We start from the raw sequence: 27529 nt of genomic DNA, 5'->3' as shown, positions 1-27529 counted from the left end.
GCATTATAAAAGTATAGAAATGAAATATAAATACCTTTAAAATATGGTCATTAACAAACTTTCCAAAACATTTTTTGGAAAAATTGGATCACATGCTGTTTCCGAGTTTTCTCCACAAATGCTGAATGTACATCTGGTTTAATTTTGGCTAAGTAAAATTTATAAACGTTAATAAATTGTATTTTATTTTCTCAGAGATTATTAAATATGTGCATGGGAGAACATTTTGAACAAGAGACTGTGCCTTTAACCCTTGTGCTATCATAGGCACTTTAACATTGGAAGTTGGGTCATCTAGACCCACTAGACAGTGTGCTGAACCTTTTTTCTTCAATGATTTGTGAACCTCACTGGTGTCCATGGATTACATGAAATCCTCTTCACCTTTATCCACCTTTGTCATGGTAGGAATAACACGTCAGTGCAAGGGTGGGGCCATCTAAGATAGCACGAAGGTTAAAAATAAAGTAAATATTTAGCTAAATGAAAACAGTCGTCTAGATGAAATCTTTTTTCATAAACCATTCAAGTACCCAAAGTACAGCAAACACTTTTTGAAGTCTTTTTTTTAAAGCAGCACACTGTCAAGTAAGCACTGTTTGCTTTCTAAGTGGTCACCGCTGACAACTTTTCAAACCATTCTTTCATCTTTTAGTACTGTTATTGATCATGAGGTTGCTGGAGCCTATCCTAACAACTTCAGGGTGAAGGGGTACACTTTAGATGGGTGTATTTATTCAATAACACATTGTTGTTCATCCCTTTTTTAAATCAAAGTCAATTTTTATTATCATTAATTTAAAGTACATTTCATACTTGAGGTCACACAAGGTCTCTGTGGAGATAAAAAACAAACAAACAATAAAAGCCAGTGTTCACTCTCTGTGCCTCACAGGCAGAGTTCTTACCTCTTAAACAGAAGTATTGTCTTTATTAGACTTTTGATTTTGGGTTCAGATGGCTGCTATTCGAATGCCATGACTCTGCTTGACACACTGTAAGCTATATAAGAGCACTTCAGAGGTTTTGCAACACTCAAATGGACACGTTTTCTGAATAACTGATGCACAAATGCACAGATTCTCACAACATTTGACTAGTAAGGGAATATTTTGTCAGTAAATCATGAATCGGCTATCCTTTTCTGAAAATCACTATTTGTGTGCAGCTGTGTTATCTAATCGCTATCTATTTTACACTTCATCTACACATCTGTTAAACATTCTTTTCTGAAATCCCCACAGCAAGGGGTCTATTTTGGCAATCAAGCATGTTGGATTTGACTGACGTGTTTCCTCTTCTTTAGATGAAACCAGTCCTTCCAATGTGTGGGATTGTAAAAACAGAGGGGTTAATGGAACCCAGAAGGGTCAGATTGTGTGGCGACTGGAGCCTGGACCCTATTTTATGGAGCGTAAGTTCCCACTTTTCCATTTGCAGGAAGGCATGTTTTCAAATATGATAATAACAGTAATGAAAACACATCTAAAACAAAAGATGATTGCTTTTCCAGACAAACGTTTTTCCACATATGTTGTGTTTAAGCAAGCGTGGGATGGATGATCACATGCTAATCATACTTTTAAAAGTTGTTCACCAGCAAGTTTGCTGTTTTATTTAATCATTAATCTGTACTTTTTCCACAGCTGAGACCAAAATCTGTTTCAAGTATTATCATGGAGTGAGTGGAGCGCTGAGAGCCACAACCCCCTGCATCACTGTGAAGAATCCAGCCGTTCTGGTGTGTTTGTGTGCGTTAATGCCTTTCAGAAAACTTGTAGGTTTTTACTCAGCCACAGCACGTGATCAAACTAAAGGAATGAGGGTAAAATGAAGGAAGCACATTAAAAAGCTGCTCTAAATAGTGAATTGGTTTACTTCTTGAATGCAGTATTTACTTTTTTGTATTTTTTTTGTTCACCAATTTCAGTGTAGTTTGTTGGGTTTTGAATGCATCTACAGACTGGACTCAACTCCAGAAGAAATAGTTCCATTTGAAAGTGCTTATTTGTCAGGAAACACAGATAAATAGCATTTTAGTGAACACCAGTTGGGTGATGTTCCAACCACTAAATGTCTCTGATGTGCGTTAGGAATTATGGATTTCTCTGAGATTATTGCATTCATTTGCATGTTTATTATTTGGAAATGTTTAAGAAAAAAAACACACACACACACACACACACATATTTAGAGGGATTTAGAGGGACAAAGTAAAGTTCAAAGTGCAGTCTAGTCCACTCACCTGGCAATAAAAAAAGCAAAATTTTGCAAATCTGAGGTGTAATAAAACAAAACATCAGCTAAAAATGCACCCCACATGGTTGTCAGGACTTGAAAATGAAGTAATTAGGGGTGTAACGATTCATTTACTTAATTGATGAATCGATTTATGTTCCTAAGATCAAACCAGATCAATTTGTCCTAGGCAAGCTATTAATCGAATCGACCTATACCATTATAAAATCGTTTCAAAATGAAATAAACTGATTAAAACAATAAAAGTGTGGAACCAAATGGAATTTAGCAAAGAGATGTGACCATACAGTGTGGTAGAATGTTCCAATAATGTTCCCTTTGTAATATTTTGATGTGGAAAAACAACAGTGGGCTGAACTTGATGAAACTAAAATGTGAATGGATTTGCCAATAATTCTTGTTTACTTGTTTGTTTGTACACATATTTAATTTACACTTGATCATCTTGCAAGAAATACAAGAAATCTGGAAAACGTCACCTGCACTGTTCAGTACCAGGTATTTATCTCTGAGTCACACTGGTTGAAGTTTTGGCTAAAGATGTTCTGGATCCATTTTAGGTCAGTGAATCAATGAACCAATATCGACTATGAATCAGATCAGCGTCCACAAATTAAGATATGAATTGAAACGTTGTTAAAATGAATTGTTACACCCCTAAAAGCAACACATGTCAAAATATCTTCAAAAATCTGACTGTAAATACATAATTTACGTCTAAATCCAAACTTTTCTCCACTTGGCAGTCAGTACAAAACAAAACTGGCCCATTTTTCAATTTGCCTCCAGTGGTATTTGGTGGAACAGCAACCATTGGTTTTTCACAGCTTGTGTCAAAGTCAGGATCAGAGAGTGGGGCGTGGTATAAACACAGTGGGAACCGTGTGGGTGTGAACCCCAGTATTAAAATGACGTGTATTTAATGTTTCCTGAGAATTAGTGTGTGAAATGTTTTTGTTTTTTTCACAGATGGAGGGTCTCGCAGAGCAGGTGGGCATTGATCATCCTCGGAAACTGATCAGCTTTACTTTGACAGGTTAGTAAAGGGGTTTCAATGTTACTTTAAGGCCAGACATCTAAAGAACAAAATATAACTAAATAAAGACAACAGTCTGAGACTTTCTGTGCCCGTTCAGGAGCTGACAGTATAAGTAATAAAAAAGAAGTGTCTCTCTTGTTTGGAGAAGTCCCACTGTTCATAAGAAATATTTCTTGATTGTTTTTTTTGCAGATCTGTGTGCCACTGGCTTGAAGAAAGGCATGTTCTTCAATCCTGACCCTTATCTGAAGATGTCCATTCATCCTGGTAAGAGGAGCATCTTCCCAGTTTTTAGCCATCATGGACAGGAGCGACGGTCAGCTATCATTGCAAACACCACCAACCCTGTCTGGCATGGAGAGGTAAAACTGGAGTTTAACATAACATTTTTTGCCACAAGTCAACAAAGTAAACAAATTCTTTCTCATTCACAGAAGCACAACTTAGACCGTGTGTATGCGTTTTCACCTGTCCACAGAAATACACGTTTGTGGCCCTGATGACAGACATCCTCTACATCGAGGTGAAGGACAAGTTTGCAAAAAGCCGACCAATCATCAAACGGTTCCTTGGTCAGCTGACTATTCCTGTACAGCGGCTCATTGAAAAAATACCTGGGTAGGTGAAAAAACGCAGAGTGGAGAAAAGTAAACATTGAGTTTTTCAAAAAATAAACAAAACAAAAAAATCAGAAAAAACATGTTTGATGACAAAATGTAGTTATTCAAAATATAAAATGCAGAAGGTCATTAGTTTTAGAGTTTTGCATTAAATCAGCTGATACATGTACTTCCTTCAAGTCTTCAATTTGGCTTCTCACTGGGTTTGGTCTAAAATTATTAAATTATTTAAGGTTTGAATTCAGTTGTTTGTCCTGAAAACATAACACATTACGATTTCAGATATTTTTCTCTCTGCTGGAATGTCGATGTGAGTCATTTTGAAATGATGCTACTGTCGGACGGATAACTTTCTTTGTGTTTTTGACTCTGCAGAGTCCAGCCGGTTACCTTCTCTCTGTGTCGACGGTTGCCTACAGAACATGTGAGCGGGCAGCTGCAGTTCAAAGTTGAGCTAACCTCAACTGGACCCGATGGTAAACCTGTATTTGTAAAATGTAAAATTGTACAAATGGTACAGAAAACGTTTTAGGTTCAAGCTCATCTCGCTCATTTTGCTGCAGGTGCATCTCCTGATTCTATAATTGGCATTTCATCCTTGAATGAAGCTCCTGGAACTCCATCTGATGATGAGGACCTGCCCCATCCTCTTCCGGTTGTGGTTTCCGCAGGCCCCTCTCCTACGGGTTCCCAAGCCATGTGGGAGGGCGGCGCCACAGCCAGCCCTGAAAAAAGTCCATCTGTTGTTGGTGCTGCTAGTAGATTTGTGAACTCTGACCTTTTTGCAGGCCACGACTTCCTTCAGCGGTCGCTCAGTGAAGGCCTGGATGCCATTGAGGCTCCGAAAGGCCCAGGCGAAAGACCTCTGGGTGCTGCCTCCCCTAAATTACAGTCAAGTTTCCCCACACACACAAGGCTGAGTGCCATGTTGCATATAGATTCAGATGAGGATGAGGAGAGGTCCGGGATCCATGACATTGCTCCAGTACCATTGTCCCCTCTTCTAATGAATGGAGAACCACCTGACTCTTGTTGCCATGATGAAGATGACTTATTTCAGCAAGTACCTGAACAGCTGGAGCATTTAGTGTGTGAAGAGGAACCTGCGGGGGCAGCAGCTGAAGACTTGCATCCTGAAGGAAACGAGGAGGCAGATTTGGCCTTTGAGGATGTTTTGGACACTGAAGTTTTCCTCGAGGTGGAGGAGGGTCCTTTCATAGAGGTTTCACCTGAAACCGCTCCACCAGAGGCTATAGAGGCTACAGAACAAGGCAGGGGCGAGGACCCTTCATCCGAAATTGACACCTGTTCAATGGCAACAGCACCTCAGACTGTGTTCTCATCATCGGAGAGCTGTCCAGTCACACTAACCACGGCTACAGTGAGTTCATTTCCTCAGATGTACCCCCTCTGCTTTAACCCTGTTTTCACAAACTAGATCTTACCAAAATACCATTGGTTTGTTGATTTTCTTTAGTTTTCAAAGGACAGACATCAGTTTTATTTATTTCTCTGCACAGATGTTTTATTTCTGTCAATCTGTACATGGAAATACTCAAATTTGTTTTATTAAGATTCCTAAAACAAGTTGTTGTCCTCACCCTGAAGGACAAAATTAAATATTGAAATTAGCAAAAAATACTCATATTTATGTATATTCCTCATGTAATTAGAAACATTGTTTCTTAAAAAGGCATGTTTTGCTGAAAGATTAGTTTTCTTCAAAGTAGATATATTTGTACCTTTCCCCCCCAAATGTATCCTATTTTAAGCGCTACAACACTCCAAAAACCCTTGTTTGTAGACCATAATCATCGTAAAGTAAGACTAGAATAACAAATTTTTAAAATAAACTTAAAACTAGTCAAAGAAAACTTTCCATTTTCTCTAAATCAAGCAAATCTGTTCCTTGAAAAAGTACCACTCACCATCAAAAACAAAACTGCTTAAAAATATTTTGTAAAATTTTATAAAAAAAAGCTTTCTTAAGAAATGCTGCTTAAAATAAAGTTCTTGTCTTAATATTAATCTTTACACCTCACTAAAATGTAGTCTTATAAGATATTTAGTGTAGAAAGAAGACAAAATAACTCGGAAAAATTTAGCATTTTTGCAAATAATGCTTCGTTTGCAACAATGAGTTAAAAAATCGTCAGTCTTCTTCTCAGCATATTGCTGACGGGAAAAAAAGGAAAGAGCTGAACACAGAGTAATGAGTTTTACACATGCATCACTTTTCAAATGGACTAAAAACACAGGTGCAACATAAGCTGCTGTTTACTTTGAATTTATTTTAAATATGAATAAAAAATAATTAATAAAGGCTTCTCCTCGAATTGAGTTAGCATATGGCCATCTGAGTTTAGGCTGCTGAGCACACACTGATTTACAGAACACTGCTTCTCATACCTATAAATAGGTCATAGCAACTAAAAATACATGGATTGTTTAGGTCAAACAGGCTTTTCATAGAAGTTTTTAGTTTGAACAACTTGCACAGGAGCAGCATCCAGGGAGCTGTTACATAGCTGCACACAGCAAAAACAGGTCCCATAAACCTCTTAAAAATACGAACAGTTTTATTTAAAACAGCAAAAAAATCTGCCAATGGGTTAACAAAAATAGTCCTACCAAGAATTCCTAATTTAGGTAAAAATTCAAGTAACTAAGATGTGTTTTTTCTTAAACTACATTTATTTTGCAATTGAAAAACTTTCTTGATAAGAGTTTTTTTTTTTGCAAGACTGTAAATTGAAACAATGGACATTTTGCTTTCTTGATTTAGTTTTTGTTAACTTATGTCTTAAAAACTCAGTAATTTTAAAATATGGCACGGAGCTAAGCAAAGTTGTTCACTTTTTGTATGAGAAGTCCCATGCAAACAGTTACGGTTTATAAAAGTTCAGGGTGACATTGTTATTTACAACTGAAGTCTTTTTTTTGTTAACCGGAACAAGAACTTGTTGGAAGCATCTTTTTTTTTTCAGGAGAAGGTCATTTGATTTATAGGTGCACACTTGCCTGCTGCTTTGTTAGGTACACCTTGCTAGTACCAGGTTGGACCCCCTTTTGCCTTCAGAACTGCATTGATCCTTGGTAGCATAGATTCAACAAGGTATTGGAAACATTCCTCAGAGAGTTTGGTCCATGTTGACAAAATAGCATCATGGAGTTGCAGATTTGTCAGCTGCACATCCATGATGCCAATCTCCCATTCCACTACATCCCAGCTGTATTGGTTGGAGATCTGGTGACTTTGAATGTTATTTGAGTACAGTGAAATCATTGTCATGTTCAAGAAACCAGTCTGAGAGGATTATAGCTTTATGACATGGCGCCTTATCCTGCTTGAAGTAGCCATCAGAAAATGGTACACTGTGGTCATAAAGGGATGGACATGGTCAGCAACAATTCTCAGCAATACTCAGGTGGGATGTGGTGTTGTAACCTTGCTGAATTGATACTAAGGGGCGCAAAGTGATTCCAAGAAATATCCCCCACACCATTACGCCGCCACCACCAGCCTGAACTGTTGATACCAGGCAGGATGGATCCATGCTTTAATGTTGTTGATAACAAATTCTGACCCTACCATCCGAATGTTGCAGCAGAAATGGAAACTCATCAGGCCATATAACGTTTTTCCAATCATCTGTTGTCCAATTTTGGTGAGCCTGTGTGAATAGTAGCCTCAGTTTCCTGTTCTTAGCTGACAGGAGAGGCACTTTTTGTGCCCCCGCTGCCTCAAAGTTGGACGTGTTTTGTGCGTTCAGAGATGCTCTTTTTCAGACCTCTGTTGGAACCCGTAGTTATTTCAGTAACTGTTGCCTTTGTATCAGCTGGAATCAGTCTGGCCATTCTCCTCTGACCTCTGGAATCAACAAGGGATTTCCACCCACAGAACTGCTACTCACTGGATGTTTTACCTTCTTCAGACCATTCTCTGTAAACCCTAGATATAGTTGTGATATAGTGGGTGAAAATCCCAGTAGATCAGCAGTTTCTGAAATTCTCAGACCAGCCCGTCTGGTACTAATAATGTAACCGAGCGATGGGGAAGTCACTCTGTAGTCACAAACGACACGGGACAGCAAGTCCGCTATTTGGTGAATTTGCTCACCACTCCTTTTTTCTTCTTCTTCGACTCAAAATCCACAATACTCGCTGAACTTGCCCCCCCCCCCCCCCCCAGGTCTCTAGGGTAACCCAGGAGGGACACACCTCTCCCAAAATAAAAGACCCAAGAAGTTGGTTACATACATCCACCCTTTCAAAAGAATTGTCCTCATTTCTACAGTAACAAGGAAATGCTACAGGCCGGGGAGTGAAAAAAAAAGTAAAGAAATAAACATTTGAGTCCCAATATGGCAAAAACAAAAGTCATCCAAACAGGAACTACATGAGTTTTCAGAACCCACAGGCAAATTGCCCACAACAGGTATAAGAATACAACAAACCAACAGAATATTTTTCAACAGTATCCTTCAAGGAAGAAAAAACATAACAACAACACATAAATGACAGTCTCGTCACAACAAAACACACAAAAAAAAAATCACTGAGACATAACCCTGTTTGTTACATCCTAATAAAGTCCTGATAACGTGATGGAGCATGCACCATCCTGCCAATGCTGGAGTATGCAGGGGCTGTCCAAAATGCATCTCTCTGACCCTGTTGGGGTGGGTCACCGTTATCTGGGGAGTCCAATGAAGTACCCGCCGAGGGAGAGGATGGTGGTGGGGTGGAGTTGGGGTGGGAGGACATGCTGTCGTTTGGGGAACCAGCTGGCAGGGGAAGAGTGTAACGTTTCAACCTGTCGTGATGAACAACCTGGGCCCGGTCAGACAGGTCCAGAGGGTTGACAATGTGGTATGTCAGAGCGGCCTCTGCACCTGAAGCCAGAACCCGATCCACACGATAGGTGCTTTTCCAGTGTGGGGCTAGTTTTGTGCGTACCTCTGTTGGGTTATTAAGCCACACCAGATCACCCTCTGTAAAGCCCTTTTGGTGAGAGTTCTCATCATGGTATAGTTTCTGTTTTTCATGCGCCTCTGCTGCATTAAACCTCACTGCACTAAAAGCAATCTCCAGCCGCTCCACAAGAGACGACGCGTATAAAGGCAGCGTGGCTGCACTCCTAATGACACCGACCCCACTAGGAATAAGAACCTCTGCCGGGATCCGGGCTTCGCGCCCGTGCATGAGATAAAAGGGAGTAAACCGTGTGCTGGAGTGCTTGCAGGTGTTGTAAGCAAAAGCAACGGTTTTCAAATAGTCATCCCATTCCCCCCATGAGACAACAACATCTTGGCCAGCTGGTCAATTAGGGTCCGGTTATGTCGCTCTACCATGCCATCTAAATTTCGGGTTGTAGGCCGCGGTACGCGTCTTAGCAATTCCCAGCACCTTTGCTTCAAACTGCCGACCCTGGTCGCTGTGCAGCACCTCATGGAACCTGTGCACCAGCACATAGTCCTCACAAAGAAAGCGGGCAACCGTCTCTGCAGTCTGGTTGGGCAGGGCATACACATTTACAAATTTAGTGAAGTAATCCTCTACTACCAAAACATATCGGTGGTCCCGAGATGCTAGAGGCAGCTCCAGGATATCCACTGCCACTCGCTGTAATGGGCAACTGACTGGAGTCCCTCCCATGGGGGCATTGGCTTTTGGAACAGGGGATCTGCATGTCTCGCAGGCCCTACACTGCTCACACCACTGTCTAATGTCTTTCAGCATGCCGAGCCAGTAATAACTGTCTGGCCTGTTCCCAGACCCTCCCTGCAGAGAAGTGAGCTGCAACCGGGCCCCCATGTAATTGACCCAAAATGTCAGGCACCAGCGCTGAAGGAACCACCACCTGCATCTGTTTGGAACCAGAGGGAAAAGATGTTACAGTCCGACACAGCAATCCGTCCACCAATGACAGGCGGTTAAACTCAGCCCACAACTTCAGTAGCCTGAGAAAGGAGCCCTTCATAACTCCGCGAGGTGGTCTGGATTTTCCCCGCCCCAACCAGGCTAGAACAGCGCCAATGTCTGAGTCCTCTTTTTGACGTGACTGCATCTCAGCATTACTGTGACATAGTGAATAACTGGACTGTTGCAAACTGGCAGCAAACACACCTGTAGGAGCAGATGTATGGATGACAGAGTCAGAGGTCACTGGCCGACGGGACAATGCGTCTGCATTCCTGTGACTGAGACCATCTTTGTGAACCATGGTCCAGTTGAAGGGGTCTAGTTCCAAAACCCATTTGCCTTTTTTTCCTGAAGGGTCTTGATCCAGTGCCATTTTTCTGAGGCCCAGTAGGGGGCGGTAGTCCGTGACAATAGTAAATGCTGGAGACCAACATAATGTTTGAACTCTTGCACCGCCCACACCACAGCCCAGAGCTCAATATCAAAGGCACTATAGGTGCAGATGTAAGCACCTGTTTCAAATACGTGAAAGCAGCCTCACACTCAGGTGTCCAGTCAAACGAAACATTCTTGCCAGCCAATCTATTCAGTGGAGCCGCATACTCAGAAAAGTTTTGGACAAACTGCCTGTAATAAGAACACAAACCGACAAAAGCTTTCACCTCTAAAGGAGTATGAGGCGTCGACCAGTTCTTTACCTTGTCTGTGTTGCAAGGGTCCGGCTGGAGGCCATTTTGAGAGACAAGATGACCCAGGAAAACCACGTGGTCTCTGGCAAAGTGACATTTCTTGGGGTTCAGTCTCAGACCTGCCCCCTGTATTCTAGATAGAACCTCGTTCAGGTATTGCAGGTGATCTTCAAACGTACGGCTGTAAATCAGTATGTCATTTAAATACACTATGCAGATGTGTCAGGGCAGGCCCCTCAGCACCAGTTCCGTCATGCGCTGAAAGGTGGCCGGTGAATTGGTCAGGCCCATGGGCATGGCTCTCCACTGATAGAGGCCCCTGCCTGTTGTGAAGGCCGTCTTTTCCCTGTCCTCCTTGGCCACCTCAACCTGCCAGTGGCCGTTTGAAAAGTCCAGTTTAGTAAACCAGGACGAACCGGCCAGTGCGTCAAGGCTATCCTCGATTTGATGAAGAGGGTGCGAGTCTTTGATTGTCACCGAATTGAGGCGGCAATAATCAACACAAAATCTCCACTGCCCTCCTTTTTTTTCTAACGAGTACCACTGGAGATGCCCACGGGCTGCAACTCTCCTCCACCAGCCCATCTGCCAGCAACCCAGCCCCCTGACGTTCAATCTCCAGCTGTTTACCTGGAGAAGCTCTGTTTGATCGCTGTTTCACAGGGGTGTGTTTGCCAGTCTGGATGGGATACTTAACCAGTGTGCACCTGCCTGTAGGTTTATCAGGTGTGCTTAAAATAGTACAAAACCTCTCTAGTAGCGTCAATAATTCTCTTCTCTGCTGCTCACTAATAGGGGACTCCTCTAGAGTGATGGGCTGGGGGCCGGACCTGGATAGTGTTCACATCAGAGGAGGAGAGAGATGGTGTAACATCAACTACATCTAGTGGGTGTAGCTCACCCAAATGTAGTCCCTGTTTCAGTTCCATTGCTGTCCCCTTTGGATTAAGGACCCGGGCAACAGTGACTCTGTCTTTAACTGTCGTCACCGCATGAGCCACCACCAGTCCGGTTGTGTCTGGCACATTAGGCTCCAGATAGCCCTCAAAATTCAGGGGATTCAACAGGTCTGCACCTGTTACCAAAGACACCGTCACAGAAACCAAAGCCTCACTCAGGGGTAGAATTGACCTGCTTTCAGCCACTGACACAAATGGAACATATAGGAGCTAATTCTCCCCTTCGCAGCAGGAGAACGCTGACATCCCATAATTGGAGCACCCCACGACCCAGATCTAACAATGCATGGTGTTTAGTCAAGAAATCCAGACCCAGCAACACGGCCTGTGTGGACTCACGCAGTACAAAGAAGGTGTGCCTCCAACAGGTTGGGCCTAAATGAAAACTCACTGTGATGGTGCCTAAGGTGTCCAGCATCTGTCCATTTACTGTACGTGATTCAATGTAGTTTTTCCTGAGGGGTCGGCTCCGTAGAGCAGGAACAGACATTCGAAAGTCGGCGCTAATCAATGTCACAGAGGCACCTGAGTCCACTAAAATAGAGACCTCTGTATTCTCAGCCACCCCTCTAATATAAGAGGTGGGGTGATCCACATTTGACTCAGAGTCAAGCTCATGTGTGTTAAAGTCCTGATCAGAGGGGCCCCTGGCAGATGGAGCTTGCGTCTGGGTCTCAACACCAGCTACTGGTAGTTTCCCTGCTGGTTGCTGTCAGGTCCTCCACCTTGTGGTAGAAAACACACACTGCGGTTCCTGTGCCCCCCTTTCCGTGGAGCACGCCATCCGGGGCTGGGGCTTCGATCTCCAGACTGCCTGCGCTGGGGAAGGTTCAATTATCAGTCACTCTAGTCATAAAACGACACGGGACAGCGAGTCCGCCATTTGGTGAATCTGCTCACCACTCCTCTATTCTTCTTCTTCAACTCAAAATCCACAATACTCGCTGAACTTGCCACGCCCCCCCTGGTCTCTAGGGTAACCCGGGAGGGAGACACCTCTCCCAAAATAAAAGGCCCAAGAAGTTGGTTACAATAATAACAACAATCATGCCACGTTTAAAGTCACATCACTGTCTTCTTCATTCTGATGCTCGGTTTGGACTGCAGCAGATCGCCTTGACCACGTCGACGTGCCTAAGGGCATTGAGTTGCTCCCATGTGATTTGCTGATTAGAAATGAGCAGTTGGACAGGTGTGCCTGATGAAGTGACCAGTAAGTGTATGTTGTATTAAATGAGTCTTTAATCTTAAGGATCAGTAACAGTTTGTTAAAATACTTTTTTCTCTTTTGTGGTTTAATTATGATCATTGTGGTCATTTGTAGAGTTTCTTTATCTGTTTTATTCCCATATATTGTACAGGACCTGTGTATTTTTATTATAGCCCTTGTGGTTCCACTTGTGTTGTGGATTATCTGAACTTGCATGGATGGAAGGGTGCTACTTTATCCAAGATGCCAGCTTGTTCTGAGCCTAATTTAGTTTCTTGTATATGGCAGGAAGTAGGCCACACATCACTGATCTAGGCTTGACCTATCTATGGTGGCTTATAGTTGAATTAAAGAGAACTTTGCCCAAAAGTCACGACAGTTTCAGGACATTATTTAAAGAAAACTTTCTTTAAGTTGCATTAGCTACTTTCCACAAATCTTCATCTACTGCAGTGTGTTCGCAGCAGAATGAATTGTAGTTTTTGTATTTGTGCAGGAGGCCAATGAAGGTGCAGAGGCGGCAATTGATCCAGGGGGAAATGCTCCTTCAAGCGCACTATTGACCCGCCTACCTGTTAATGACAAGCATGGTGGGCAAGCGGCTGTGTCTGAAGCTGAAGGAGATGCTCCTCGTGCCAGTGAGGAAGGTGAAGTTGAAGAGCTGAGTGTGAGGAGGCTGAGTCTGCAGGCCACAGGTGGTGTGGATGAAGAACAAGAGGGGGAGGAGACAAAGACCCGTAAGGCAGTAACAACTGATGAATCACAACAAGCTACCACAGACGCGGACAGAGATCAAGGTACCCAGCTTTGTGACATTAAAAATTTCAATCAATGTGGGTTGGATGACAAACCCCAAACTGCACGTGTGGTTTCTTAATTAGTTAACGAACTTGTGAATCTGCCTTGTGTGACTCTGGTCTGACATTTCACCTCATTATAAACCAAAATTCCTGATTTTTGAACATCCTCTGTGTTCAGGAAGGCACGTCAACGGCCATCCTGTCCGTTCCCTTCCCTCTGTGCGTCATGACATTCATCGATACCAGCGTGTGGACGAGCCTCTACCTCCCAGTGAGTGTGTGTGTCTGCATGCACCCAAGTCTTACGTTCCTTCTAATTTGTTGATATTTGTGTTGTAAGCATGCCTTTATGTATAATATCCATTTTTTACTTTTACATATTTACATTTTCTTTGCTGTGCAGTTAAAATTAACCAAAATTAAAAATGATTTAAAAACAAACTTTATTTGGAGTTGGAACCAGATCCCAAACCAGTTTAACTTTGATATAACTTTAAAATAGTTTGTTTCCAAGAAAAGATGTGAACCTCATTTAAAAAACTAAAATTGTTTATTCAGAGTCTTTAGCTATTCAATATTAGATTTGGTTTCAAATAATTTAAGCAACTTCCGGATCAGTTCCAACACAGTTCTGGTGCTGCCAAACCCACATCAAATATTTATTATTTAGAGTTATTGATACCAAACTCAAACTTTTTTCTTGGAACATGGTTGCTTCTTTAGTTTGATTCCTTGAATTTTAAATTCAGCTCCGTGTCGTCAGAAGATGGGAGTCTCAAATTGAGGATACACCCACTAATACATGGTCTCAATTACTTTTGGGATTCAGAAGATGGCAAAGCAGACAGTACAGGATATTAGTAAGAGTTACTTTATAAACCACTACTAATTTAAACAGGAACCAACACAAGCCACGTGAGGATTTTTGTTTTTTTAATGAATAGTGTTTTGACTTTTTGGCTTTAAATAAAAGGATTACCGTAACATGCTCTATGGTTACCTCATAAAATATATTATCTTAGAGTCCTTACTGTCAGAAATTCTGACAATATTGAGATTTTACAGCAGGACCATCTCAAGATATGCATATACTGTATGGATACTCAAATATACATACATAAGTATTTCTTGATGAAATTAAGGGCAGACATATAATAAAATTGCATTCTTCAAACTGCTCTATTGCATTCATGAAGTTGTGAAATTGTAAAGTTGTAAAATGAATTTTGTATTCAGTACATGTCTTTGTATTTTTTATGCTTATATAAAGGAAAAAAGTAAAGAAAGAAATAATGAAGGTTATGAAAGTGCCCATAAGTAAAAAATGCAACAGCAGAAAAGTAAAAATGTCAATCTTATAACTTGTACTGGAAAGTCTTATTAAATACATTTCATCAGGATGTGTTTTTGTAAACTTTAATGTTTTTTCCTACATAAAAATAGAAAGTTTATAGGGTATATTTTGAATATGCTTTTCAGAAGAGTCTAACTAGTGCAGTTTCTTTCCTTTAGTTTTTACATTCTTCTCAACAACTGAACTCCATACCTTTATAAATGAATCTGCGAAATATCAATGGAGATTTTCATCAAATCAAAGAACAAACAATGCAATCTTTAATGGAGGGATTTAAAAAATATATTTTCTTGTTTTAGATCATTACTGGATATTTTTCCTCACAGACCTGTTTCCTTAGCAGGTCATGATGCATTGAAAAATGTTTGTTTGGATGGCAGGAATGGAGGGCCATAGTTGACTTCAGTCATTCTTGGCCAGCCTTTTTCAGTTGTGTATTCCTATCTACCTACTTTATACCCATTATTTTGGCTTTCAGACTGGGAGGCTCGGATAGACAGCCACGGAAGGATCTTCTTTGTAGACCACGTTAACAGGACCACAACGTGGCAGCGTCCCACCGGACCTCCTGCCCCGCAGGGTCTAACCCGCTCCAACTCCATTCAGCAGATGGAGCAGCTCAACCGCAGGTGAGTTTTTGACAGAAAAACATATATCTATGTAAAGAAACAAATATGATATGAGATGTTTTTACCTTCCTTATCACAGATATCAGAGCATCAGGCGAACAATAACTAACAGTAGTCGATCAGAAGAAAGTTCCACTGAGTTGCCTCCTGAGCCCGACAATGAGATGATGCCCCATGCCATTTCTGGTTGGTTTCAGACCCACAGTTTTATTGCCAATAAACTGTAGCAACATTCATCTACACTTGGTTTAAAGTAATTAACCAATTGCAATTGATCTCTTATAAGAAAAGACTATATCAAGTTATCAAATTCATAGACAGATTTTCTCAAATGTTTTTTAGTGAAAAGCTGCTTTAGATTCTGTTCAATATTATTTTATATATGTTAGAATTCCAAACTAATTATAACATTTCCACTTTTGCTCAGTTAAATTGTGAAAAAAAAAATCTTAAACAAAAAAAATTGGTTTTGGATGAAAATTTAGAAATTAAATACAAAAATATTTGGACTTTTTGTCTGTTTTGACTTTTTGTCTGTTGAACATAAAACTTTTCTGTTTTAAATTCAACAGAATTGTTAACTTATGACTTAAACTTGAATCGATTTAGTATAAGGCGGAGATTCCTTTCATTTCTGTAAGCATGACACTGAATCTTCCACATGTTCTTTACATATTTTATGTTATGGAGTTGCCTCATTTTGATTTTGTGTTTTGTGTGCTGAAACCCTTACAGAATACCGTCGAGACAGCTCAGTCACTCACTCGGGTGGACGCTCGCGTCTGTCCCTGCTGCTTCAGTCCCCCAGCGCCAAGTTCCTGTGCAGCCCTGACTTCTTTACCGTGCTGCATTCAAACCCTGTCAGTTTAATGTTTGCATCATCAAGACACATTTGAATTTCAACTAAATACATATTTTCATTTGGACAACTCACCTCTGCCCTAAATGTTATCTCTCTGTCCAGAGTGCCTACCGCATGTTTACAAGCAACACCTGTCTGAAGCACATGATCAGTAAGGTGCGCAGAGATGCTCATTACTTTGAGCGCTACCAGCACAACCGTGACCTCGTCACTTTCCTCAACATGTTCGCCAACAAACAGCTAGAGCTTCCAAGGGGCTGGGAGATGAAGCATGACCACACTGGAAAGGTGGGTGTCTGTGCAGCAGGGGTCTCTGCATCAACGTTCAACAGTTCTGACTCCAACATATTAGCTGTTTTTGCCCACAGTTGATTTTGTTTAACTGACACTTTCATTGTAAAGGTATTTGGGTAGACTTTATCGAGACATGACTGTGTGTCTGCATCTCAATCATCAGCCTTTCTTTGTGGATCACAACTGTCGTTCCACAACCTTCATTGATCCCCGGCTGCCCCTCCAGAGCTCTAGGTCCACTGGGCTGCTGGCCCATCGCCAGCATCTTAGCCGCCAGCGTAGCCACAGTGCTGGAGAGGTGAGAGTGGTCACTGTTGCACTCAGTTCTCGGACTCTCAAAACCTGAAGGAAAAAATACAGATGTTTCTGAGCAGTGCATAAAAATAAGCTTAGTACACAGGGCTTCACTGCAGGAATTTTGGGCACTAGCTTTTGTGGATTTGGTTAGATTGGGCAGGAAATATTACAACCAATTTTAATTCAGATTTGATTTAACAAGAGCAGACAAGAAAAGTAAAATGTCATACAGACACAAAAACTTGTTTGGAGATGGTTTAGTCTGCAACAAAACAAAAATCACAAAAAGAAAAATTCTGAATGTATAATCTCATTCTTCAATTTTACCGTATTATCTCCTCAAAATCTGATAACGTAATTCACTAGTTGATTTACTTACTCTCCTCGGACTGTTTTTCTTAGGTAGAACACACCAGAGTTTACTTCTAGGAACATCCAAAATTTTTAAAGTTCCACTCCGATCATCTTTTGCTCTATTTAAAAGTGTTCCCAGTGGTCTTTTCACTAAAATGGTAGTTTTAGCCAAAATCAAAAAATTGTTTTGTTCCTGATTCACAACAGTTTGAATAAATACATGCTAATTAATGTAATTTTAAGATGGATTTTCTCTATATACATGTATGTTCTCCATCCTCAGAAAAACGATTTTTATCGGTATGTGTCTTTAAGGAAACAAATACGTGGATTGAACAGGCCAGTGTGAAGGGGGCTTACTCTGTCATGCATGCTACTCCTGTTGGATGATTAAAAACACCACATTTTGTCTGACATCAATGGATACAATTAAATGCTAAAAATGTGCAACAATTTATTGACAGCCGCATTCTTGATAGTTTTTTTGTCGACATTATCGCAGCCTGGTTTTAATGAACGCTGGGCACTTTTGTGAATAAAAAAGTAAATTTAAATTCCACAAGGGATTTTTCATAACAGCACAGAAGAACCAGAATATTTATCAGAAACACAAAAGAGATTTTTGTCAACTAATTTGGCAATATTTGAAAGCCCAAGTGAGTGTTTGTATATTGTGGACTGGGATGAGAACTGGGATGCGACCTAAACTGTAGTGCATGCTTTTGTCACAGGTTGTCGATGACTCTCGGCAAAGCGTCACGCCTGTAATGCCACGCCCATCTAGCACCTTCAGCGGCTCCAGCAGGAGTCAGTACCATGATGTTGTGCCAGTGGGTAAGTTGCCCAGGATGCCTTGTTGTCATAGGCGTCCACTCAACAGAAGCCTCATAGGTGTTCTCTCGTTCTTATATTCCAGCTTACAATGACAAGATAGTGGCGTTTCTACGGCAACCAAACATCCTTGAGATTTTGCAGGAAAGGCAGCCTGAACTTGCAAGAAATCATTCACTCAAGTATGTCAGTCTTCTGTTCCACTATATATGTATGTATATATATATATATATATATATATATATATATTACAGTTTTGCCCTTTATAGCCTTTCCTCTTTTCCGCTTGCACTCTTGTTACCGCCGTCATCTCCAATCCCATCATCATCAGTCAACATGAGCACACTCGTAACCTCTAATCCTAACGGCTTGTGCATCTGCACACTGTGTGTGTTTACAGGGAGAAAGTGCAGTTTATTCGCAGTGAAGGAGTCAATGGACTGGCTCGTCTCTCCAGTGACGCTGACCTAGTCATGCTTCTGAGGTGAGTGATGCAGGTGTGCTGCTTTGTGACAGGAACTGTTCATCAATATTACAGCTAGTTACATAGTATAGTTACCTCACACTGCTACTCTGTGTTTCCTTTAGATGCTATGCTTGTAATATTGTATGCTTCTTTAGAAACGGAACTTAATTTTACCTTATTTGCTTATTAGCTAATTATTAACTAATTTATTCAAAAACACGACACAGTAGATCAACTGCAAAAAGTTCAAAATTGATAGATGTTTTCAAGATTATTGAAACAAGTCTGTTTCAAATCACAACAAAAGTGACTTTATGAACCTGCAATGACTCATTTATGAGACAGAAAATATTAGCTGTTTGAGCTGCATGTGCACCTTTCCTTGTGTTCAGCTTATTCGAGGACGAGGTGATGTCTTATGTGCCGTCGTTGCTTCATCCAGGTTACTGCATTTCCTCCCCTCAAAGCTCTCCTGGTAAATATGTCAAAATCTTTGACTATTTGTTTGACTGTTTCATCACAAATGCATTAATTTGCATTAGTAAATTTGACAAAATTTCTCAAATGCATCTTGTCTTAACTCATGATTTAATTTGTCTTGTTCTTGTTTTTATATAATCAACTATGTATTTTTTGTGTTTTTCTTTCATAATGTAATTGTGTGTGTGTGTGATTCTATATTTTATCCACTGTTTTCTTGTGTAACTGCCAAGGGACTACAGATGCAAATTGGTATCATTGCTATAATCCGGTATATTTACATCTTTGACTCTGGATAGATGTCGATTAATGTACATTATACCAATCAAAAAATAAACTTAAACTTAATATTTTTACACAAATTTGTGTTTTACATTTTAGTTTTGGGATTTTATACCAGGTAAAATTGTGTTGCTAAAATAACTTGATGTCAGACCAATCAAAAGAGCAACCGTGTCACCGTGTTAGATAATATAGTGTTAGCTTGGTCAGGGTAAAACATTTTATTGTATTTTCTTTTTTTTAAGAAATGCAAATTTATTATTGTTCTTGTCCAAAACATTGAAATAAATGTAAAACTTGCATTTAAAGACAAATAATTCACAAATGCAATATTGCTGGAGAAAACATTCACTGTAATTAATTTTCATCATTTGAAAAAAAGGCATTTAGCAAGAAATAAAATATTCCTTCTGCTTTCTTCCTGATTATTCTGTGAGAAATTAAAAGCACAAAATATTTTAGGGTTTTCTAAAATTTGTGAGCACTTTATATTTTTTCCCTTTTTTACAAAATGTCCCATTTAAGGGAATAGTTGTCATAAATATACGACAGATGGAGTTGCATCTGAGCCCCACAGAAAGTAATTTATCAATAAATCAGAAGGGATTAGAGGCAGCCCCTTTGTTACGCTTATAATCAAAGTTTTTGATTAGTTTATTTCCAAAAATGCATTTATTTCATCAAGCCATCAGACATTTAGCACCAGAGCAGGATGAAAGATATGATCAAACCTGCATAAATTTATTGATTCATGTGTAAATGCACTGACATCATCTGCAACAAGATTTCCACTAATAACACCTTGCAGTTCAGTTAATTTCCCCTCTGAAAACTCTTGAATACTTACAGTGAAAAGTTGAATGGGGTTAGACGTGCATTTGTGCACTATACTAAAGCTGGCACAAGTGTATGCTCTAAAGCTCACCTTTAATCAAAATGTTGTCACACAGGCTTGCATTTGTTCTGTTGTGATGAAGGATTATCTAAATTGATAAATAGCAGAAATCCAGGATTAACCTGCATACTGTACTTCTGATTCTCATTCCCCGATTACACATCCGTTCAGGTTTGGCCCAATGATTAAAGATTTTTTTTTTAGCTCAAATCTCCTGATGTGTTGTTGTCTTTCTATTCATAGCTCTTTGCTGTTCCAGATGGGAAGCATTTATGCTTGCGTTTTTGTTTCTCTCTTGTTTAAGGTACCCAGCGAGCAAACGCTCGAGCACCTGCCCCTTACAAGAGAGATTTTGAGGCGAAACTGAGGAATTTCTATCGGAAGCTGGAGACAAAAGGTTATGGGCAGGGACCGGGGAAAGTCAAGTATGTTACAAAAGTCCACATCTTTTATTTAACAGTTTTCTTTATGACAAGTATAAATCAAATTCAACACAAATATGCATTTTATTGGTTAGTTTATCTGAAGATAAGTTGTAGCATGGAAAGAACAGACATGTTTGGACAAGTTGTTTCAACATCTTGTATCCTATGTATGAACATCTCATCACTAATTTGTAACTTAATTTATTCTTACTTTAAAAGGAAAAAACACATAAGAATATTTTCTAAGACAGTTGAAAATAAATTCAGGTATTAAAGTCCCACTCTGCTCATCATTTGATCTATATTTAAAGCCTTCCAAGTGCTCTTTTAATTATGATTATGCTTTTTTTAGCCAAAAACCTGTGTTGTTTCTTAGGAAATAGTTACTCCAGAGCGGTGGTAGTTCATCAGAAACTTGCCTTTGAGTTAGTTTGGAGTAGGCCTGCCCTTACTTCCCATCATCCATATGTTTACACTATTTCCCGCTAGCTTACAGCCCCTCACACACAATAATGGTGAGTAGTGGAGCTATCCAGCCGTTCAGTTTGGAGCCAGATGCTAGCTCAGATGAGGAAAATTAGGACATACATGGATCTATTTGCCCACAAGTGGATTTATCAGAATGGAGCAAGGCAGGGAGCTTGTGGTATGCCGACTGTAACACCAACGTCAGCTTTTTTTCATCTGCTCCTGATTATCAATGATTTTAATACTCAGAAATGCAATTTTAAGCTTAATTTATATGTTCTGCAACATTGAAGAAAAATACCGCAAGAACATGTTAAAAACACCCAAAACCAAATTTTTACTGGAGTGGATCTTTAATGGCTAGAAATCCTTAGCAGTCTGAAAATCTCATAATGTTTTCACTGTTATGATGATTTATAGTAGTAAATGATCCGCTGTCTTCTGTTTCTTTGTTCCAGGTTAATAATACGACGAGACCACCTACTGGAAGACGCCTTCAACCAGATCATGTGTTACTCTCGGAAAGATCTACAGAGGAGTAAACTCTACGTCAGCTTTGTGGGTGAAGATGGGTATGAAACCTTTTTTATCCACTGTAACTCCATATCACTCTGTAGGAGATCATGTTGAATGACAATTTTTAGTTATGCAAATGAATTGATGGCCCATTATTATGTTTTTTGTGTGCTTCAGGCTTGATTACAGTGGACCCTCCAGAGAATTTTTCTTCTTGGTGTCAAGAGAACTTTTCAACCCTTACTACGGACTGTTCGAGTACTCGGCCAATGACACATATACTGTCCAGATTAGCCCCATGTCTGCATTTGTCGACAACCACCACGAATGGTGAGGTTTCCGTCAACAAATGGTTGATGTCTTGTCTGCTCTTGAGCTGATGTTTTTTTCTGCTCTGGCTGCTGTGTGCTGATTCCAAAATGAAAGCAATTTGCAGTGTCTGTGTGCAAATTTGTATCAGCAATCCTGGGTTAAACGAATCGATTGAAGCTCAGCAAAATTGATTAGAAGGAACTGTGTGTACCCATGGTTGGAATCATGGACGACGCAACTGACAAATGGACCAGGTAGATGGTCAACTAGACGAAAAGATTTTTACACCTTTTTAGCAATTGATTTTTACCATTGTGTAAAAGCCGAATCTTATCTCTTTGTACAATGTCTCCACAGTCAGTCCTCCATTATGTTGGCTGGTTTTGAGGCCACACAGGTTTTTTTTAAATTTAGTTCAACCTTTCTGCCCTGTTATGTTACTCTGTTTAACACTGTAGGATAGCTGATTTTAAGTCACTAATCAAATCATTCTGACATATTAGTCATTTCAGATTGGTTTATTTACATATTTTTTCTGGCCAGGTTTCGTTTCAGTGGCCGGATCCTGGGGTTGGCTCTCGTTCATCAGTACCTGCTGGATGCCTTCTTCACTCGGCCGTTCTACAAGGGTCTTCTCCGCATGTAACTATTCCTCATCACTAAGTCCTGTACACACCCCAGTCACCTCAAACTGAAATAGTCCGTCTACACTGAAAACCGATATTAGTACGATGGTAAAAGGTGGTAGTTGCTTGGGCTCAATGATTAATGTTTGGGTGCTTTTCAAAAGTCAAAGCTGTCACAAAATGAAGAAAAAAAACAGATTTTTTGCAATACTATGCATCTAAGCCATTATATGAAAATGCTAACTGTAACTCATCCAGTGGTAATATAGGTAAAAAGAATGAAATATTGAAAAAATGTACACAGATGGATCTTCTGCTACCAGGATATAAAATCAGGTATTCCAAAAAGAATTTATGGTTGCATTTTTTTTAAATTAAATCTAATGATATTGACTCTGAGAGTTTTCCTGTACAGGTGCCCGGTATTTGTAAATTATCGGATTTTCTTTGAGTCGTTGGACCTTTTCCTGCAATTTTAACTATTGCCTTAAGTCATAGCCTGTAGACCTAATAATAATAATAATAATAATAATAATAATAATAATAATAATAATGAATTGGATTTTTCTGTGCTTTTCCAGACGCTCAAAGTGCTTACAGTGTATCTCCATTATTCATTCACTCCTCATTCATACTTGGTGATGGTAAGCTACTGATATAGCCACAGCTGCCCTGAGGCAGACTGACAGTAATATTTGTTTCCCTTTTCACCTTTATAAATCCTGAGTAAATTCTTTATGACTGAACTAAGTGGTCGGTGAACCATCTTATACTAGAGCTTGCCCACTCACCTTGGAAGTTTAAATTTGGTCTCAATGTTTACATTAATGGAAAAACAAAGGACAAAGAATTAGATGTTTTTCTTTTTATAGTTTTTCTTAATGAACCCATTAAATTATCTGTAGAGCAAAGATGAGTTCAAATCCACGTTCATTATTTAACTGAAAGTTCCAATCCCCACGTTTTACACTCAGCAAACCCAGTACATTACACCGATGAATGAGGACAGGCTGAAAAAGAAATGGAATCTACATTTTGTGTTTAACAATTCTTATCCTTTTTACAATAACTTCCTACCCAAAATAAACAGCTAGACTGACAGATGCCAGGGACAAGCATGCACATGCTGACAGTCTCAAAACAATAGATTATTGTGTTAGGAACTAAAAATTACATCACTGCAGTAGGGTTGATACTACATGTTTTGCCCAGAACCCCATACATTGTTTTCTGAAGCACCGGAGGATTCCTGACCCACAGATTAAGAAATGAAAGGTCTAAATTTAACATTTACGTTCAAAAAAAGGTTTAAAACCTAGTGGAAAATTGTGATAAATGGATATTTTAGTTTATAGTTTGTTCTGTTTTTAGCAAACGTGTGATTCTATATTAGGCTTATATGGAACAGTCAACCTCGGGTTATAAGCAGGAACATCTTCTGTGAATCTTTAGCCCGTGTGACCTGAGTGACCTGGAGTTCCTGGATGAGGAGTTCCACCAAAGCCTGCAGTGGATGAAGGACAATGACATTGAGGACATGCTGGACCTGACCTTCACTGTTAATGAGGAAGTCTTTGGACAGGTGTTGCATTTATTGCATTGCAGAGAACCCATTTAAAAACAAATCTGCATGTTTAATAAGCTGTAATGTTATAACCATGCCTGGCTGTGGGTTTGCAGATCACTGAAAGAGAGCTGAAACCAGGAGGGGCTGGCGTTTCTGTTTCAGAGAAAAACAAAAAGGAGTACATTGAGCGAATGGTCAAGTGGAGAATAGAAAGAGGAGTTGCTCAGCAGACAGAGAGCCTTGTCAGAGGCTTTTATGAGGTAAAACAGTCATTTTTGGTACACCAACATAACATTGTGTTCGACCTGGTTATCTTTCTCTCATTACTCATCATTTCTTAAACCCTGAAGTCCCATGCACAGTCTGTTATGAATGAAATGGGGTTTTGATCTATTTCATTTTTTGCATGTTTTCTTGTCAGGTGGTGGATGTGCGACTGGTGTCTGTGTTTGATGCCAGGGAGCTGGAGCTGGTCATTGCAGGAACTGCTGAGATTGACCTGGCAGACTGGAGGAACAACACGGAGTACAGAGGAGGTATGTAGAGATGGAGCACATGAGCAAGGCAAGAATGCAGAGATTAGGTTTGATAGCATTAAAATAGGACATTACTTTAATGAAAATTGTGTTGTTGTTTTTTTTAACATATAGTTGATTTTTTTTATGGAGGACATATATAAAGAAAACCAAGGTTAAAATTCAGATTCCAAGTATTTTTTTTTTTCAAATCGTGAATTAGGAGCATACGAAAAGATGCAGTTGGAAAAAACTTGTAGCTGTGACGCAGAAGGTACAATCAGTGGGACACAAACTCCCCACTCTGCTCTATTCTGACGGATCCACTTGCTGGTCTTCATTTTCCTCTTCTGAGCTGGCATCTGGCTCAAAACTGTGCAGCTGGATAGCTGCAATATTGCTCGCCATTTTTGTTGCATCGGTAATGTTAGCTTGGGGTTATAAGCTAGCAGAAAAGCAAGTACATAGATAGATGATGGGAAATGGGTCGGCTCACAGTCCCGCCCCCAAACTCAGAGGAGAATTTCTAATGGACTCCTGCCGTTCTGCAAAAACTATGTCCTAGAAAAAAGAGAGAGTTCTGACTTCTGACAATCAGAGAGGAACTTTCAACTTTTGTGAGCAGCCATTTAAAAGCAAGTAAACTTTTAGAGAGAAGACGCTGTTGCTTTGTGGACCTTTATCTCGCAGTGCAGGTGAAAGGTCCTGTTGCTCAATGTTTGACAGAAAACACAAAAGTACTGTTCCTCCTGCTTTGGTCTTACACACCAAAACTATTTACATTGTGGGATTGGAAGTATTGCAATAACTGCCAGGCAGATTGTTGGCGCTGCAACTTTATCTACATTAGTCTCTGCACGGACAGAAAGAGAAAACGACAAAACACAAAGTCTGCAGCATGTTTGCACTTAGAGCTCAATGACAAATATAGCAGAATGGCTATTTATGTGTTTGTCTATTATCAGCACTACAATTGAGTAAAAAGTGTAATGTGTTGTGCTTTACATCATTACTCTCTCTGGCAATTTCAGCGTAGCCACTGAATTGTCAATGATGGCTGCACGGTTCCGAAAAATTGCACTTCATGGGCAGTCACCAAAATAACCATTTTTAGTCATCATGTTTTTGTGTAACCGGGAGGCCAAATTTAACAAAACATTTGCAATTTGTCCTAGTTGTGTAAATGAGGGTTTGTGAACTCTTCCAGACAAGTTGTGCCTCATGCTGGAGCTCTAAATTCTAACTGAAGTTGGACTAAGGGGAGCTTTGCATTGGATTGCCTTCATGTGCAAGTTGACACACAAATTTTGCTATTGGTGCTGAACAGTCTTCTTTCTACTCAGAGAAGAGGATGATATTACAAAAGAGTTTCAAGAAGCTTCAAATGGGAAAATGTTCCAACGTGTCCCACGTTTTTGTGTTTCTGTTCAGAATTAGGAAAAGGAAAGAAACAAGAGAAGAAAGAATTTAAAAAAAAATGCTTTGAAGGAGATAATCTAGTCAATCTATAATCTTTTATTCTATTAAAAATATACTGAAGTTCCCTTCAAGATATTCTACGAAAAAAACTTTTGGAAGCTTGTTTAGTGCATGTTGTGTTCATTTTAAAGGATTCACAAGATATTAAATTAAAATGTTTTTAAAGGCCTGGCCATTATAGTTGAGCTGCTGCCAATATTTAAAAGACAAGGGAGCTGGGATTGAGCATCAGTCATAAATTAGTGCCAGGTCTTTTAATGGGGGTATTGTCAAAGGCGGCCGAAACAGCTCCCTCCGTGAAACATTAAACAGCAGAACCTGCTCCAAAATTACAGGAGGAAGAAAACTGAGCAGGAGGTGGAGGCAGGAAGGGAGAAACATGGGAAGGAGGCCTTATTTGTTATTCATCTGACTCATGCACCATCATCATCTTCCTCATCCCCCACCCCCAAAGGTTACCATGACAACCACATAGTGATTCGCTGGTTCTGGGCTGCTGTGGAGAGATTCAACAATGAGCAGAGGCTGCGGCTGCTGCAGGTAGGGAGCATGCTGCCGCCGTGTGGTGGAAATCTGTTCTGATCCAATGTGTATGTGGAAAAGTAATGACAATTTTAGCAATAATATATAATAAATCTAAACGTGCACGTGAAGAGCATGCTTTAGAAATTTGGAGGGGGTTTCCTGTTCAGTAATGCTGAAGTCTTTTCTTTAGTTTGTGACAGGTACATCCAGCATACCCTATGAGGGTTTTGCCTCTCTGCGGGGCAGCAATGGACCCCGCAGATTCTGTGTGGAGAAGTGGGGAAAAATCACCTCCCTACCTAGGTAACATTGTTGATCATTCTCTTGTTTTTTTGCTTTTTTTAGACGATAGCTCTTTAAGCCCCCCTTTTATTATAATTGAAGATCATGTTAGGATTCTTACCAAGTTTTCATTACCTGTTTGCATTGTCACATTAACTATTTCAGTATAATTAGGCCGTCATTCTAACACATACTAGCTTCCTTTTGTTTCTTTGTATCAATCTATACACTTTAAACAACACAATAAAAGTTATTTTGTGCTTTTAATGTGTTAAATTACAGTCTTGCTGTGACATTTGTGCCATACCTTTGGATCTTTGCAGCAATGCTTAGAAACAAATCAAGGTCATTAATGTAATGTTTAAAGGCAGCATTTGTTTTTTCAAAATAACAGACAAGGGGTATCTTTTAATATAAGACTCACAAAGTGATATGAGGAGGATTTAGGGCTAATTGTAAAAAAATAAAATATAAAATTCTCAAAACTTTGGAGCGACTAAGCAAAGTATGGATTTGAGCTCAATAGAGCATCTCAAGAGAGACATGAAAAAGCACTGATGCTCCATATT

General features: G+C 39.9%; 1 protein-coding gene across 4 annotated transcripts in view; it reads left to right on the top strand.

The window, feature by feature from the left end:
* Window positions 1-27529, top strand: part of LOC101159710 (E3 ubiquitin-protein ligase HECW2) — a 46356-nt gene that overhangs the window by 15336 nt on the left and 3491 nt on the right. Inside the window, exons 3-29 of one of the 4 annotated variants that reach the window (XM_023950854.1) lie at window positions 1307-1414; window positions 1647-1741; window positions 3229-3295; window positions 3491-3660; window positions 3777-3916; window positions 4294-4394; window positions 4482-5299; window positions 13198-13498; window positions 13680-13772; window positions 15334-15484; window positions 15564-15670; window positions 16220-16344; window positions 16449-16634; window positions 16804-16938; window positions 18005-18125; window positions 18208-18304; window positions 18523-18606; window positions 18981-19063; window positions 20550-20670; window positions 21597-21710; window positions 21832-21984; window positions 22510-22608; window positions 24045-24174; window positions 24273-24419; window positions 24581-24695; window positions 26608-26693; window positions 26869-26981. In XM_023950854.1, coding sequence (XP_023806622.1) covers window positions 1307-1414; window positions 1647-1741; window positions 3229-3295; window positions 3491-3660; window positions 3777-3916; window positions 4294-4394; window positions 4482-5299; window positions 13198-13498; window positions 13680-13772; window positions 15334-15484; window positions 15564-15670; window positions 16220-16344; window positions 16449-16634; window positions 16804-16938; window positions 18005-18125; window positions 18208-18304; window positions 18523-18606; window positions 18981-19063; window positions 20550-20670; window positions 21597-21710; window positions 21832-21984; window positions 22510-22608; window positions 24045-24174; window positions 24273-24419; window positions 24581-24695; window positions 26608-26693; window positions 26869-26981 — 4060 coding nt within the window. Of the gene's footprint in view, window positions 1-1306; window positions 1415-1646; window positions 1742-3228; window positions 3296-3490; window positions 3661-3732; window positions 3917-4293; window positions 4395-4481; window positions 5300-13197; window positions 13499-13679; window positions 13773-15333; window positions 15485-15563; window positions 15671-16219; window positions 16345-16448; window positions 16635-16803; window positions 16939-18004; window positions 18126-18207; window positions 18305-18522; window positions 18607-18980; window positions 19064-20549; window positions 20671-21596; window positions 21711-21831; window positions 21985-22509; window positions 22609-24044; window positions 24175-24272; window positions 24420-24580; window positions 24696-26607; window positions 26694-26868; window positions 26982-27529 lie in introns of those variants that run through there. The other 3 variants (XM_023950855.1, XM_023950856.1, XM_023950857.1) reach the window with 3 other exon arrangements.

The sequence above is a fragment of the Oryzias latipes genome, chromosome 21, assembly GCF_002234675.1.
Source record: "Oryzias latipes chromosome 21, ASM223467v1".
Classification (NCBI taxonomy): domain Eukaryota; kingdom Metazoa; phylum Chordata; class Actinopteri; order Beloniformes; family Adrianichthyidae; genus Oryzias; species Oryzias latipes.
This window is presented reverse-complemented; position numbering and strand designations above follow the sequence as displayed.